The sequence below is a fragment of the Dreissena polymorpha genome, chromosome 16 (assembly GCF_020536995.1).
Source record: "Dreissena polymorpha isolate Duluth1 chromosome 16, UMN_Dpol_1.0, whole genome shotgun sequence".
NCBI lineage: Eukaryota > Metazoa > Mollusca > Bivalvia > Myida > Dreissenidae > Dreissena > Dreissena polymorpha.
In genome coordinates, this window is record NC_068370.1 from 40,436,860 (window position 1) to 40,454,560 (window position 17,701).

The 17,701-nt window shown below is 35.0% G+C and overlaps 1 protein-coding gene and 1 long non-coding RNA gene across 8 annotated transcripts in view; both read right to left on the bottom strand.

The window, feature by feature from the left end:
- LOC127861589 (regulator of G-protein signaling 22-like) overlaps positions 1 to 17,701 on the bottom strand; it is a 93,598-nt gene that overhangs the window by 4,194 nt on the left and 71,703 nt on the right. For 5 of the 7 annotated variants that reach the window (XM_052400205.1, XM_052400204.1, XM_052400202.1 and 2 more), the window contains 13 exons: positions 17,294 to 17,545; positions 15,674 to 15,806; positions 15,117 to 15,218; positions 13,966 to 14,160; positions 13,428 to 13,511; positions 11,020 to 11,349; positions 10,404 to 10,631; positions 9,935 to 10,099; positions 9,011 to 9,190; positions 8,418 to 8,579; positions 4,576 to 4,602; positions 3,030 to 3,261; positions 2,014 to 2,101 (listed from right to left, as the gene is read on the bottom strand). In XM_052400205.1, the coding sequence (XP_052256165.1) occupies positions 2,014 to 2,101; positions 3,030 to 3,261; positions 4,576 to 4,602; positions 8,418 to 8,579; positions 9,011 to 9,190; positions 9,935 to 10,099; positions 10,404 to 10,631; positions 11,020 to 11,349; positions 13,428 to 13,511; positions 13,966 to 14,160; positions 15,117 to 15,218; positions 15,674 to 15,806; positions 17,294 to 17,545 (2,178 nt within the window). Of the gene's footprint in view, positions 1 to 2,013; positions 2,102 to 3,029; positions 3,262 to 4,575; positions 4,603 to 7,810; positions 8,052 to 8,417; positions 8,580 to 9,010; positions 9,191 to 9,934; positions 10,100 to 10,403; positions 10,632 to 11,019; positions 11,350 to 13,427; positions 13,512 to 13,965; positions 14,161 to 15,116; positions 15,219 to 15,673; positions 15,807 to 17,293; positions 17,546 to 17,701 lie in introns of those variants that run through there. The other 2 variants (XM_052400203.1, XM_052400207.1) reach the window with 2 other exon arrangements.
- Positions 5,614 to 6,261, bottom strand: LOC127861592 (uncharacterized). Its single transcript, XR_008040281.1, has 2 exons — positions 6,031 to 6,261; positions 5,614 to 5,868 (listed from the first exon to the last, which is right to left on the bottom strand). It is a non-coding gene; the product is annotated as an uncharacterized LOC127861592 (long non-coding RNA).

Below are 17,701 nucleotides of genomic sequence, written 5' to 3' on the forward strand. Positions count from 1 at the left end.
CCCCTCTTCTTCGAAAGGGGGGGGGGGGATAATGTGAAAACTGCCCTCCTCCCAGCAGCCATGTTATTCAACTGACCGGAACCAGTTTTGAACTCAACTCTCATATCAAGGAAACAAATGTTCGAGCAAATTTCATGAAAATTGGGCCAAAAATGTGACTTCTACTTTGTTCACATGTTTTCACTATGTACATATATAGAAAAATGCCCCGCCATGTTTTTTCACCGATCCCAACCATTTTCAAACTCGTTCAAGATATCAATAAAACCAATGTTTTGACCAACTTTCATGATGATTGGGAAAAAATTGTGACTCCTAGAGTGTTTACAAGGTTTCTCTATAGCCAAATAGGGCAAACTGCCATTATATACATATAGAGAAAAATGCCCCGCCCACTGGCGGCTATGTTTTTTCACCGATGTCGACCATTTTTGAACTCGTCCGAGACATCAATTGAACCATATTTTGACCAACTTTCATGATGGGCAAAAATTGTGACTTCTAGAGTGTTTACAAGGTTTCTCTATAGCCAAAAAAGGAAAACTGCCCCGCCTACTGGCGGCCATGTTTTTCAACCGATCGGAACCACTTTTGAACTCAACCAAGATATCATTAAGACAAACATTTTGACAAAGTTACATGAAGATTGGGCATGAAAGGTGACTTCAACAGTGTTTACAAGGTTTTTCTTTTTTTTTGACCTAGTGACCTAGTTTTTGACCCGGCACAACCCAGTTTCGAACACGGCCTAGATTGCATTGGGACAAAGCTTCTGACCAAGATGGGACAAGAAATGTGGCCTATAGAGTGTTTACGAGCAAATCATAACGGACAGACATCCGACGGACAAAGACCGGTCAATAAAGCTCACCTGAGCAATCAGGTGAGCTAAAAAAAACAATGAGCAAAGGCTAATCAGGGACTACACTTGTATATCATTTTTCAATTACAGGTAGTCTCTCCTACATAAAAATCATGTCTTGAAGGAAAGTGTAGTCCCAGATGAGCCTGTGTGGGGACTGCACATGCTAATCTAGGACAATACTTTAGGCAGATGCATTAAGCCCAGTTTTGGTTAAGCAGACATCATCTCAGCATGGAACATTCTATATTTAGAATGATTGATTAATGATGTATCAACATTCATTTTCTTTTACATGCATTAGGCAAATGTTTAGAAAAAATCTTTGTGCCAACAGTATTTATTACCTCATATATAAGAAAAGGAATAGGAAGATTAAAACAATGTTATATTTAACTTGATACTAACTTGATACTATTTTGTTCACCTTCTTGTTATGACATTCTTTACTTAGAACAACAAAAAAACAGTCTGTCTTCACAACGCTCCTAAAGGAAATTGTAACTTAAAATGCACTAAAATGCTAATTTTCAAATGGAAACTTATAAATTTCCTGAAAATTTCTTACAAAAACAAGCAATGTGTTTGTGAAACACTATGTCCCCATATATATGACCTTTTACCTTGAAGGATGACCTTGACCTTTCACCACTCAAAATGTGCAGCTCCAGGAGATACACATGCATGCCAAATATGAAGTTGCTTCCTTCAATATTGCAAAAGTGTACATTAAATGAGTGATTTTGACCCATATATTTGACCTTTGACCTTGAAGGATGACCTTGACCTTTCCCCACTCAAAATGTGCACTTCCATGAGATACACATGCATGCCAAATATGAAGTTGCTATCTTCAATATTGCAAAAGTTATGGCAAATGTTAAAGTTTGACCAAACCAACAAACCAACCAACCGACAGGGCAAAAACAATATGTCCCCCACTAATGTGGTGGGGGACATTAAAAAAACAATTATTATTTATTTAAGCAATTTTAACTGGGGCAAATTATTGTTTTTGTAACATTTGCTCTACACGTATTAGCAAGAGACTAATAAAATTTAATAATTTGAATTAATTAACTCAAATTTGTTGATTTTTTTATACAGTTCCAGGTTGGTTAGATTGGGCCATAATGGTAGATGTCGCATACCCGTCATTCTTGCTCGCCTTGTTTGCCCCATCTGACTGGACACTTCCTGCCGACCCCTTGTCTGAGACAACCTCGCTCTTCACAGACCCTACAGAAAGGGAGAACAGTGGTGGTTGAATTTAGGATTAATTTGTATACATTTTATCGGTGTACAAACTGACTGGAAAATTTCACCAAATTTGAATACAATAGTAATTATGACATTGTATAATTATGTATAGATTAGGGGGAATTTTTCAGACAGTTTTACACAATGATGAATGCATAAAACACTAGTAATTTATTAGATAACAAGACAAAGCTGATATAGACTGTAATTTCAAAACTTTTATTTTGCAACTGACAATTGAAAATCTAAGTCGTTAACGTACATGCAAAACTATGATGTCATTACGCCACTTGCTTATGTAAAAGAAGTGTAGTGTCATTAATATTTTGCTGCTGTTATGCATCCATAGTAGGTGAAGCAGGTTTTAAATTAAGGGTTAAAGTGAACATGCGTAAATTTATTCATTACTAACATGAATCATAGGTGGAAATGGCCGTGTGTCCAATGCTTGTTCCTGATCCTATTTGTATTTATATAACAGCTGGACACATAATTTTGGTATGGCATGCTGAGTCAGTGAGAGTGTATATCATATGAACTCTCAGTTATATACAAATTAACTAAAAAATATAAGAATAATAAGATCTATAATATGTGACTAGGGTCAAGAGCCGACCTGTGGTGTTTGCTTCATATATCTCCAAGTATAATAGTTTTACTCTACGAGCAGAATATGGTGTGCAGCTAACAGATTATTTTGTAAGATATAACAATTTATAATTTAACATTTCTTAAACTGATAAAATACAGTACATCCATAACAGCCCACATTATATAGGATACAAATTCAATTTTTGATATGACCACATATGAAAATCATAAAAACAAAAAATAGGTCAACGTACAGTGACAATGGTTTGTTCAGAATAAATCATAAAGAAAGCAAAGTCAGCTATCGACAAGAAACCTGTGTCAGTAAGTAGAGAGGTGAAGGAAGACTCTTCAGTGTTGTTGAGTAGCTCCTCCCTCTCCAAGGCGTTCATGTAGCTGGAATACGTCCACGAGATCTTGTCCTTGTCGTCCTGATCTCCCTCCGCCTCCGCACTGTCTGCCCCAGCCCCCAAGGCAAGGAATGGGTCGTGGAAGTCATCATCCTCACCCAGGGGAGGTAATCCCAGGGCAGCTCTTCGCTCAGCTTCCTGAAGGTAGGGAAGGTGGATAATAGGTAACAAACAAGTATGTTTATATGAAATCTTCTTGAAAGTTGTTTTGTAAAAATGCCCATGTTAACAAATATCTGGAACAATCATACATTCTTACAAGCATTATTTCAAAGAACAATGGAAACTAAATATAATAGATCATCAGCATGGGGAAACATATAAGAAACTTTCAAATTTATAATTAATGTAAACAAAATCAATCGTATTATTTAATGTAGTTTTCAGAATTGAATTAACGATAATACCATTATTTTAACCAACGGGGAATCATAAATATAAGCAAAAATATATTGTAAGTATGTAAAATATGCATGCTTATATCTGAATCCATTATATGCCTATATCATGCATGGAGTCTACACACATACAATGACCAGCAGTTTATAATTACAGCAATACATGAAAAAAATACAACATAAATGGTAAAAACAATATTGCTCTATTTAATGTATGTACCACTAAAAACTCATCCCAAAAACTAAAAAAGTGCTGCAAAAAATGAATTCAACTACATGATATTGCATTAAAGGCAAACTGTGCAACATCAAAAATCTACATTTTGTGATAAACAAACACCAAACCAAAACACAATTTAAACCCTGTGACACTAAAATTTTCTCCTTTTAGTGTATAAGTGTTTAACAATATAGCTTGACTTCACCATATTTGCATGTTGCCTTACAGGCATCAATAGACATTTCAGTGAGATATGGTTGATTGTTGGTGGTTGAGCCATTGACAATGACACACATGTTGGTCTGCCCTGTCTTTCAAAACCTTGGTGATGTGTCATACTTAAACCTAAGTAGATGCGGTTACACATCACAATTATATCAGTGCGTTGTTAACATGTAAAATAGTTAGGTAGACCAAATTGTGCTATTAAGTGTTGGGATGTTATTCTAATAACAGTCATTATAACCTTTGTAAATGTGACCTTGCCTCTGCAAATCTGATTCTTGCAAAAAATGAATATAACGATGGTGATCAATTTGGTAAAAGTCATCCTTTTGCATTATAAATGTACAAAATGTATATGCAGAATACAATATATCATTAATCCATTTGCCAAACAAAGCCTTCATGAAGTTTGCCCTGGCAATCTCTGCAATTTCTTTAAAATTCCTTCTTTGTGGTAAAAAACACTAATCTGGACCAACTCAATAGACATGGAATAAAGATCACTTGCATTTTCTCAGAGTTTAGTTGTGTGTGGGGTAGCAAAGACTATATGGGAAACCATCCAATGTGATAAAATGCAACAAATGCCAATTCATGCAGTACATTTACCCTTGATTGCACTCCACGAGTTTTTCCCTGTAAGGTTTAAATCCAATACATTATAATGGATTTCTAACTAATGCTAAAGAATTTTAAGATTTATCTTACAGAACTAACAATTTGTGAAGCCAGGTTTGAAATAAAACCCCAGATTTAACCCAAGTGAACTAATTTTCTTTTCAATTTATGCTGTGTTTTAACATGAAGAGGGTTTTTTTACAGTAAAAACAAGATGTGTTTGTGAAACACAATGTCCCCCTATATGATGTTTGACCTTGTAGGATGACCTTGACCTTGTGAAGGATGACCTTGACCTTTCACCACTCCAAATGTGCATGCCAAATATCAAGTTGCTATCTTCAATATTGCAAAAGTATTCATAAAATAAGCGATTTGGGCCACATATATATGACCTCTGACCTTGAAGGATGACCTTGACCTTGACCTTGACCTTTCACCACTCAAAATGTGCAGCTCCATGAGATGCACATGCATGCCAAATATCAAGTTGCTATCTTCAATATTGCAAAAGTATTTATAAAATAAGCGATTTGGGCCACATATATTTGACCTCTGACCTTGAAGGATGACCTTGACCTTGACCTTTCACCACTCAAAATGTGCAGCTACATGAGATACACATGCATGCCAAATATCAAGTTGCTATCTTCAATATTGCAAAAGTATTCATAAAATGAGCGATTTTGGCCACATATATTTGACCTCTGACCTTGAAGGATGACCTTGACCTTGACCTTTCACCACTCAAAATGTGCAGCTTCATGAGATACACATGCATGTCAAATATGAAGTTGCTATCTTCAATATAGCAAAAGATATTGCAAAATGTTAAAGTTGGCGCAAACAGACAGACCAACAGACAGACCAACAGACAGGGCAAAAACAATATAAAAACATTTAAGAACTTGATCTCAGCTATATTTTTTGCTCTTTTGCATGAATAAACAAGCCTTTTTACATGCAAAAGTTAATAAAATAATAAACAACAAGGGACAAAATTGTCACAAAACCAGGTTTTCATTGTGAAAAAAAAATCTGATAAAGGGAGAAAACTCAAACTGAACTTTTGAAATGACCAAAAAAAATTAACCCCCTTTGTAAGTTTTTTTTTTTTTAAATCTATTTTTAGTCGTGGCGACCTTGACATTGGAGATATTGACGTGATTCTTTCGTGGGACACACCGTCCCATGATGGTGAACAAATGTGCCAAATGATTTTAAAATCTCAAAATGAATGACATAGTTATGGCCAGGACAAGCTCATTTATGGCCATTTTTGACCTTTGAACTCAAAGTGTGACCTTGACCTTGGAGATATCGACGTAATTATTTCGCGCGACACACCGTCCAATGATGGTGAACAAATGTGCCAAATGATTTTAAAATCTGACGATGAACGACATAGTTATGGCTCGGACAAGCTCATTTATGGCCATTTTTGACCTTTGAACTCAAAGTGTGACCTTGACCTTGGAGATATCGACGTAATTATTTCGCGCGACACACCGTCCAATGATGGTGAACAAATGTGCCAAATGATTTTAAAATCTGACAATGAACGACATAGTTATGGCCCGGACAAGCTTATTCCGCCAGCCCGCCAGCCAGCCAGCCCGCCCGCATTCGCCAATCTAATAACCAGTTTTTTCCTTCGGAAAACCTGGTTAAAAATACAGCGTAAGAAGACAAAGACTTGTTAACTTCTTTTTCCATTGGTAGCCTATGAACCCAAAGCAAGACTAATATAAACCCGAAGAACCCAAATAAACTAAACTAAAGGGGCGTCCTTTTCTTATGACAAGAAATATATCAATTTCAAAAATACATGAGAACAAAAACAAAATTTTGGTTAAGTTAAAGTAGCATACATATTTTGCATCAAAAATTGACCGAAAAAACATGGACTTTTTTATATTTATATCAACATTGCTGGGATAAACTGTCACAAGCAGAACAATAACATTCTTTCATGAAATAATTTTTATGTTTATAAGGTGTTTTTTTCCATTTTCTTTTACTCATCTTCAAAATGAACATAGAAAATTAAGATAAAATGATGGGACAAATAGAATACTAAATAAGTATTGAAAACAGATACATTAATTTGCTTACGAAGGCAAGTTGGTTAGGTTTTTAAAACATGACACATCTAAATGAAGTTATCTCAACTCAACACAAACCTACTTGTGTCATTTTGGATCTATATATGTATCAATTATTGCATATTTCACTGGCATTTTCCTTTTTTTCATTTTAGAGAAAATTGTTATCTAAAATTGTTAAATCCTTTTCACTACCACTAAATGATTCTTCATTTTAAAAAACTTACAGTTTCATTAACTTAAGCTTAATACAACCCTCAATCTCCATCGATAGGATAAATAAAATATTAGGTTTGCATCATGGTGTACTTGGTGTTATCTGACTCATTTCCAAGAGGCTTAGATTGCTCGGCAAGAATTGTCGTGTTAACCTTCAACTTGTTATGTTTATTCAAGTACACAAAGACACAACCCTAATATTCTCCATGTATATTAATATAATGCTGGGAACTATTGGGGAATACCTTTGGCTTTCGCTATAAAACCAAAATACCAATATTCAATAGTTACATCGTGACAACACTATGACAGAGGTAAAAAACTTTAAAACCTATTCGGAAGTCAGTTAAATAAAACAATGTAACAGTTTAATGTTAACAACACTTACATTTGTACAATTAATACATAAAAACAAACACTTACATTTGTACAATTAATACATAAAAACTAACACATTTGTATAAAAGTATATAAAAAAAACTTACAAGTAACCTTATTAGAACATATTTAAACCACAACACTAAATTTTCAAACAACTATCTACTAACATAATAAAAAAATGTGAACGCGTTTTTTTTTTCTAAAACTTCCATAGTAACTGTGAAAATGTGCTTTACTAGGATAGCGACTATAAGTTATTTATTTAAAAGAGTTTGAAAACGTTGTGTGTTTATTGTAAACCTAGATTGAAGCAATTCATACACTAGTCTATCACTCAATGTTATTGTCCTTTATATTACTTTTGTTTTACTAAATTCATTTTAATAATCTGCATTTTATTGAACAACCAATTTCAACTGTTAGAAAGTATTGCATCATTTATGTTTATTATAAGATTATTTTTGAACAAGTATAGATGTACAAAGTAGCTACTACATAGCAATATATTAGCATTGAAAATGTAAATGTACACAATTAATTTGTTTTACATTTATTTTTTTGTAGATATTGTGTGTTTTTTTCTCATTATGCGAATATTATAGAGCACTTAAATTTTCTTCAGAATTGCTTGAATAGTTCAGTGTTATGGAGAATGTATACACTTCCCCCACCTCTGTAATCAGTAAAAGTGATATTAGAACTGAAAATATACATGTTAACATAAAGAACAAGAAGTATAAAGGGGGAAACTACCTTCTCTCGCTGAAAGAAAAAAAAGAAGCTTATGATAATTCATCATATAAACCATTAAGGCACATCATGCCGTAAAAATTGTTTGTCTCTAAAGGCAAATCCATTCAAGTGACACCTTATATAAAGAATACAAAATAATTAATGCGTTTGTTAAAATGAGCAGTCAGCACAGGCTAATTGGGATACCACATTCCGCCTTTATAGACATTTTCGTTTAAAGGATATCTCTACTAAACAAAAATCAAGTCTATGAGAAAAGTGTCGTCCCTGATTAGCCTGGGCAGACTGCGCACATGCTTTAAGCCCCATTTTCCCAGAATGAGGCTCATACGTTTATAGCAAACACGATGCATTGATAAAAAATCTGGGACCAACCTTGGCTTGTTTCTCCTCAAATTCTTGCAGCCTTTTCCGTTCCTTTACCCGCGCATGTCTACGGCGCCTCTCGATGGTGGGCAGGACTTTGTCCTCAGCCAGATTGAGACGGAAACTGCAGAACTCATTCCAGTGTGGGAACAGCACCCGGAACACATACAGCTGTAATCAGAATCATTATTAGCATCATATTTTTGGCGTTGACAGCGGTGTCATCGTCAGCAGTAGCAGCAACATCAGCAGCAGCAGCAACATCATCATAAGCAGCAGCAAAACATTATGAACATCATCATTTCATCAAAATCATCATAATCATAATAAACATTGTCATCGTCATTATAGTCATTATCATCATAATCCTCCTCCTCCTCCTGTTGATCATCTTCATTGTCATCGTTATCATCATCATCATCATCATCATCATTATCATCCTCATCATCCTCATCATCATCAAAAAATCCCTTATCATCATCATTACGATGAGAAAATATGCCACAGATTTAAAGCAAACCAAATAGTGTCACAATGCAAAGTTTACCAAAGCCAAAAAATCATAAAAATCAATACTGTGGATTGATTTTCGCCATCTCTACCTGTGCCTCACGGAATAAATACGGACTCTTCTCATATTTGCGGTCAATGACTCTCTCGGCCATCTCTTCCTGGATATCAATCTGCAGGGAGGGAGGGATCTGGGATTCAATGAAGCAGTTGATGATCGTGTTTATCTTCTGAACGATCAGCGCCTCCTCACAGTGGGCATGGTACATGTCCTGTAGGGGCAAGAATAATGTCAGCTTGGGCTTCATGCATGTAAGTAAAGTGTCATCCCAAATTAGCCTGTGTAGTGTGCACAGGCTAATCAGGGACATCACTTTCCATCTTGATTCTAGCTACGAAGAAACTTCCTTTTAAAGAAAAATACCATAAAAGCAGAAAGTGTTGTCCCTAATTAGCATGAGCAATCTGGGATGACACTTAACGCACATGCATTAAGCACCGTTTTCTGTGAACAAGGCCCAATTACGCCCCCCCCCCCCACTGCTTTATCAGCTACGCTAAATGGCAAATAATCAAGTGTTTTGAAAACATTTTCTTGCACACTTTCAATTCATGCTGATGAGAATCAATTCAATTGCTTCAGAAATGTGGAAGAAGTTTGCTCCACAATTATTTTTTTTGGCTGACTGACTCCAATATACCCATTCGAAATAAGTTTGAATGGGTGTAAAATGATTTGCATATTATGGGGTGACAATTTACGCACATGCATTAAGCCCAGTTTTCTCAGAACAAGGCTCATATTTTTTTAACGTAGCACAAACTGCTAAAAAAAGACTAACAGGTTTGCAAAAGCATCTTTCACATCACCATTACAAATTTAAAGAAACCAAATCTTATTAAATTACCAGGTAACTGAATTTTTGCACTTAACACATCAACTCCTACAATTATTCATGACAAAAATGCATAAATGAAACAAATCAATAATTGACCTTGATTTCACTTTATCTGACCTTGAACTTTTGGACCTCCAACCAGAAGAGCACATCATTTTCAAGCAGACTGTCCCCCTTGATTGAGACAAACCTTCTGAACTGCAGAGATGTAACAGGATTCATCAGAGCCTTCCGGAAGATGATGATTTCTTTTGACGATGAAACCCACTTACTGTCTAGCAACTGCAACCATGGTAACAGGTTTCAATACAATGACTGCAACATTTAAACATCAACCTTCAAACACACAACTATATGTTTGCATTTGCATTTAATTTTAATGTTTAATGTACATGTGTTTAATACCGAATTAACAACAATAACTTCTGGTTGTCAAGTTAGCTTTTTTCTAAAAAAAATTATTTCAAATACTGTCTTTACCAACACAGATATTTAAATAATTTTGAATATCACAAAATTACAACAGCTTAATAAAAGCAACCCCCACACATATTTTTCAGGGTTTATTACTGTTTTTTGGACCAACCTTCAGCATGTTTAGAGACTTCTTTTTCTTCTGAACTATGACATCATCAACAACATCGTCCATATTGGTCTTTGGCTTCTGGCGAATAGCAAACTCTGGTGTTGCCAAGAACAATGGTAGCCATTTTTTCTCAAGACGTTCCTGAACATATTTCTGGGCTTCAAGAATCATGGGATTGGGAGGTCGATCATCCAGCAGCTTACCCCACCCACCTCCAGCTTCGGCAACCTATGATTATGACAGGTATGATATGCACAATTATGCAACAATGTTTGTACTCGATTTTTCTTTTCAGTAATAATTACACTTTGTGTCATGATAATTCTATTGCTCAATTTTTATGGTTGCCTTTGTTCTCAGAAATAAACCAAATTGAAAATTGTACGCAATCTAAGTCAACTCCTCAACAATTAAACAGTTTAAGCTGATGATTGTAAAATTAAAAATTTCATATTACAGTCTGTAGATGATAATGAACTGTGATTTTAACCTAAAACATTTAAAAGGTCCCTTAAAAAGATTTGGAAAAAATAATTGGTCCAATCATTTTTTATTTAATTAAATTTAATCTATTTTTATTTTTTTATTATTCAACTGTGCACACAATAAATTTTACTTTATCTTGGCCTTCTTTTCCCGCAGGACTGTTTGGTCCAAAGAAGTATTTCTTGTTCAAGTACTTCATCTTGATTTCTACCGCCTTCATGTTGCGTTTCTTTTCATCAGCATGCAGAATCCTGCGGAAAGCCTCAATGTCCATCCAGCACATGATGTCCATGCTGGCGTAATTCTCAGCGAGAAAATTCCGGAAATGCTCGAGCTCAATGCGATTATGCACAAGTTTCTCCAGCGTGTAATCTTTGAATTCGTCAGGGATGTTTGCTAGAAGGGTCTCATCGTAGACAGGGTCTTCGTAACCTTCCATGATGTCAGGAGTACTGATTGCCTACAGAAATATGCACACAAAAGTGTAACATGTGGAAACAATGATTGGCATATATGACCCGTATCAGGTGAAAATGGGTCTTATGTCATATGCCCCAGCTCATTGCCGGGCTGTGCAAATGAGCAAGCTGGTCTTTGACTACACTGTCTGCTATAAAGTCATGCAAGGTTTCATAATCTTCATGAAATGGAGCAGCGATGAGCAGTCTTGCTTGGAGCTACTCTGTATGCAAATGTCATAAGACCCATTTTCGCAATGACGTGGGTCATATCATTATTAAGTACAGTAGCAAGACGCACATAAAGTTCCACTATAAATACAAAATGAGTATTGAAGGTTGTACAGTAAATTTTAGGGATGCAAGAGGTTAACCGGTTAACCTACCGAAACGACCAGTTAACCGGTTACATTTTCGGGAAAAGGTTAACCTGGAAAAATATATGATTATGTTTTTTTCAGTGAATATTTCGTACGATTTTACATTTTGCGCGTGACATACCGCCAACTTGCGTGGGCGACTAGTTAAAACAACATGCCGCACATTCGACTGTAATAAATAACATGTCAACAGTCAAAGTAATCAAGCAATTAATCAATACCTTTGTGATAACAAATAAGGGGTACGTTTTGATAACTGACACTACTGCTGGTATTTTGACTCGCTAAAATTTAACTAGCGAACTGCGGTGAGTGGGAGCCTATAGCGAAGACGTAATTGACACGTTTTTTGAACTCGCGATAAAAAAACAGTTGAGACATTGGACGGCTTATTTTGATGTTTTGTTAACCAATATCCAACACTGATTGCTCGCGAAAATACCGTGTTTATATGTAACAATTTTATCACGAATTGAATTCGTAGTTAAAATCCTGACGAGTTAATGTCGTTTTTCTTTATCAAAAATTAATATCATTATGATAATTTACATCCAATGATTCCACCATTACCGTCCGATGCAAGTTCTATTTAAGAAAGCAAATCATTAACTATTTAAATAATTAAACATCAATTAAAAATATTAAAAATTAATAAACTTTTTAAATTTAGTATTTGTGTAATTGCGTCAAATGTGCGGCTATGGTACGTAGACAAACATACGTCAGTTTGTAATCATAATACTTAGTTACTTCGCTATTACATAAATGTACTGATTATATTAAATATTCAACTTACATTTCGTTCAAAATTAATTTTATGTGTGTCCTTTATTTTACGCACATTTTTCATTGTATTATGAAAATCAAACGATACTACTTCGGCTACAAACGCTAAAATGCAAGCAACAAAATATGCAATTAGCGAATAAGAATAGATGCGGATTCGTTGAACACACATGACCCACTTTACATCGAATTGAAAGGGAAAAACATTTCTATATTAAGCCAATTTGAGTTTCAAAAAATATAACAGAATGAACAAAGAAACACACCATTTTTGTGAGCGATACGGCGCAAAGGTAATATAAGTGGCCAACCCAAAAATAAGTTAATAACACGTGAAAATGAACATTGTGTAGTTCTTTAATTTTTTACTCTTATGCATTTACGCAGGAAAACTAAAAAAAATATATAGCATATGTTTACAAAATTATGAAAATATCTTTTATAATTCATTTTATTACGAAACTGGATTGTTATCAACGCAAGCGATTTCAAATTTGAAATAACTTTTGTTTCTACAGAGCGGTATGACATATTTTACGTACTCTAAATAATTTTAACTACTTTAGGCGTTTCGATTAACCGGTTAATAACCGGTTACGGAAAAAGGTTAACCGGTTAATCATTTGTGTAACCTCTTGCATCCCTAGTAAATTTGGTAAAGACTGTGATGCTGTTTGGCAACAGATAATTATAGCAATCGTTACAAAGTAACAGGTCTGTAAAGTTGTATCAAACATGAAACAAAATCCTTCATGACGTAATCACCACCACCACCCTCGCACAAGTGCTGCCAAAGTAACCCATCTCTTTTTAATATGACATAACGACGTATATATGTTCTTTTAAAACTGTATCTTTTTTGAATTGTAGAATACATTTTCACCATATTAAAAGCGTCCATTTTCAATTCTCACCTCTTTGATAAGGCCAGTCTTCTTCAGGTGTATGACATATTTTGACTTGGTCTCCAAGTGACGTTTTACTTCTATTAGCTCAACCTGAACAGTCAAGAACACATACACACTTATTGTGAGTATTCCACAGTAAAGCATCTATTTATACAAAAGACAAATATATTATTTTTATGATTATAATAATCAATAAATTAAACTTTCACCATTTCATAATCATTCAATTTTACTTTGGCTTGTTCTTTGAAAACAAAGCATGTGCGTTAAGTGTTGTCCCATTTTGGATTGTGCAGTCTGCATAGTCTAATCAGGGACAACACTTTCAGCCTAGACAGGATTTTTGTTTTAAAAAAAACATTTCATTTAAACAAAAAAATACAAAAAAAGCAAAAAATGTTGTCCCTGATTAGCCTGTGTGGATTGGAAAGGCTAATCTGGGACGACACTTTACGCACATGCATAAAGCCCAGTACTCCCAGAATGCAGCCTCCATAATTTCTCTATTTCATTTTTCCTGCCAATTCATCAGCTTCCACGTTACCTTGTTATATGTCTTCTGGTCGGTCTCCCACATATCCAGCCATGCCTCATGTACAACCTGAATAGCGTGCTCCTCAGCGGCGTCAAAAAGGTCCTCAAAAGGGGGGTCAAGGCGGGCTCGAATTTCATTTGTTGCTTCAGTACTGATACTGACTCGGCACCGAGCACCAACAGTGATGTACTTGGAAAATATTGACTGAAATTAGAAATAATTTTAAGCATGAGGATACGCATGACCATTGCACTGTACAAACTTAAAAATTTTTTAGACTTATTGAGCCTCATTCTGGGAAAACGGGGCTTAATGCATGTGCTCAAGGTGTTGTCCCATATTAGCCTGTGCAGTGCATGCAGGCTAATAAGGGATGACACTTTCCATTGTTATTGGATTTTCACCTAAAAGAGACTTCCTTCAATGAAAAATTCCATAGAAAAAGAAAGTATTGTTGATAATTAGCCTGTGCAGACTGCACAGGGACGACACTCTATGCACATAAATTACAACATGTTTTTTAAGAACAAGGCTCAATAACCCTAACCGCTTTGTCAGCTTTGTTCAGGGGCTAACAATGCCAGAATACCTGGATCACTGGAGATGAAAAGAAAGGCTTGCTAAGTTGCTAATTTACACTTTTATAACTAATAATAAAATTCATATTAATTGCTTCAGAAATTTAGAAGTAGTGGCGTTCCACAAACTTAAAACATTTTGTGTGGACTGACCAACAAACTGTCACAATAAATAACAGGGTGACTTAAATATGTGCCCACTCCAACTTGGTTTGCGGGGCTATAATAATTGTTATACTATAGCAAGACAAGACAGACGAGACAAGCATTTTATTTGAGATCAATGCAGAGTACATAATCTAGAAACTAATGTGATTACATACAAATTTTGTTTGTTTGGATTTTGTGTGCACTTAAACAGAAAAAATACAAACATTGATTCAAATACAGTGTACAGACAAGTAACATACACTTGGAGAGTGATGTACATGTATTACATGGTTACAGATTGTCTTATGTCTAGTGCATACTTTATAAAGCACATTTTTAAGAACATATGCATTAACAGATCCCATTGAAGAATTGAATTTATATACAGACCGTCTAACTTAAAATCCTTGCAAACATCAAAAATACAAGTACCTTTGCTTTTTTGCTGACCACATACGGGTCTAGATACTTGGAATAAAACAGAAGATGGTAGTCTTGGACGTCACGCCAAAGATTTAAATTGTCAATCCAGGCCTGTAAAATATAGAGAAACAGACTTACAATATGATATGTAATGTTAAAATAAACTATCTATACTATTATTATCTGACAAATAGGTTCTTTAATATGAAAAGTATCTGTAAATAAATAAATTACAATAAGCTGCAATATAAAACAGTAAGCTTTGACTAATATCGTTACCAAAGACTTAAATCTTTTAGAAATCAGAGCCAATGTCCAATTTTATAAATATTCCAAAGAACAAATTAAGAAATTTATTTGATTGATCAACCATAATATTTCCAAAGCTGTCTGAACAAATGTAATAATAATAATAATTATGATAATGACATATGAACATATTTTTGTAGAGCTTAAAATACTCAAGTTATAACTGATTTAAGAGCTATTTCCTATATAAACAATAATAGTGCTACAAACAAAGTAACAGAGGTGTTGAAGAAATGTTCCCTGGCTTCTATACATACTTTGCTGCCACTCTTCTCCACATATCGCCTGAAGAAGCACCCTGCGTCGTTCTCTCGATGCAAGGCCTGCAGCATGTGCTCCATACGGTCTCCACCCAGGAAGTCCGACAACTCTGACTCAGCGGCGTCAGATCTGGAACATTCCATGGAAGGACAATACATTGATTACCAGTAAAACAAGGCTCTGACATATTAAAAGCAATAAAGCAGACCCCTAAAAGTGAAAACCCCTATGGAATGAAGTTATATTTCACACATATTTTAGTAATAATCACCAGTAGTTTGACTTCAGGAGGAAACATGCTACACATAAACCTCATTTAACTCTATACATCTAATGGACTTTTTGTTAAATAAGACTTAATACTGCTGAATTTGTACACAGGCTGTTTGTAAAACATCCCACCATCTTCACATTATAGTGATTTGCATGTCATAGCTGCGATTTAAAAGACATCATAGTACATTTCGCTTCAAACCTTGCTAAAATGCATATACAATACAAAAAAAATAATTATTTTGAAAATCCAAACCAAAACAGATCACTAGAGGTTTGAATGTACTAGATAGATGATATATTTGGGCAATGCTCTTGTGAAAAGGGGGTTTAATGCATGTGTATAAAGTGTCGCCAAAGAATAGCCTGTGCAGTCCACACAGGCTAATCAAATTATAGTAATTTGTATGTGATAGTTGTGATTTTTGAGGGCATCATAGTACATTTCTCTATGGATCCTTGCTAAAATCCATACACAATTAAAGCAAGCATTTGTTGGAAAAAACAAATCAAAACAGATCACTACTGTATTGGTTTGAATGTACAAGATAAGATTTATTATATATTCAAGTCTTCACAATTCCGTATCTGTTTTAATGAGGGAAGAGAATTTTTGTCACTGAAAGACACATTTTTGCTGATTGTTTTTCAATCCTCATCAATCCCATCATCACATTATAGCTCTGTTTATCACCATTAATGGACAAAACAATAAATGAGACAATCACTAGAGAAAACTTATACTACCTTCCTATGAATTCTGTGATATTTTTACAAATTTTCTCATCCGAGTCCTGGGACTCGATAACTTGCAAATCTATGAGTCCCCGAATTGAAAAAATGAGTCCAAATATTAAACGATATATTTTTTTTTTTAATTTCAATGCATTTTTGGGACTCACATAATTTGAAAATTTGCATCCCTAGAGGTTTCTGTGAGTACAGGACACAGGACTCGCAGGTAAAATAATCATTGGAATCAATTAGATCCTTTTTTGGAAATAGTATTACCACACAAAAATATGAATGTTGTTTGTTTGGATTTTGTGTGCAGTTGAACAGAAGTAATTTACTGAGGCAAAAGTCAGATAACCTACACTCTCCGTACCTTTGTAAGCAGGGCTGATTTTAGGAATCAATTATCTATTACTTAAATGTCTTAATATTTGCATAAATTGGTTTTTAATTTTCCTTGAACCCCATTAACTGTTTAAATAATAAGCCTTAATATAAGGACTTAAATGAAATTATATTAAGTGCCATTTTAATTTACTATCATGCTAGAAAAGAAGAAATAAACTCATAAATACTTTTTACATGTTATTTAAGATCTCACTCCCTACCTGACTGAGCGTATACTTGAAGCGGCCGATGATGGCCTTGACCTTGTTGTACCCGATGACCTTGACCGAGGGGAAGGCATCCCCTCCGCCACCCCAGGAGAGGACTTCACTCTTACACGGCCTGTTGCAGATTCCACAGATATACGGGACGAGGTAGAACGACCAGTGGATGGGCATGTGGTGGATGGTTTTACAATTGCCGACTTTGGCCTCTGCTTAAAGGACATGTTGAGGTGTTGAGTGGTATTTGTCCTGAAAGAAGAACAGTTTCTATACTATTATACAGCAGACATTGAGCCTTGTTCTGGAAAAATTGGGCTAAATGCAAGTGCATTATCAGTGGATCCAGACTAGCATGTGCAGTCTGCAAAGGCTAAACAGGGACATTAACACTTTCCACTTTTATGG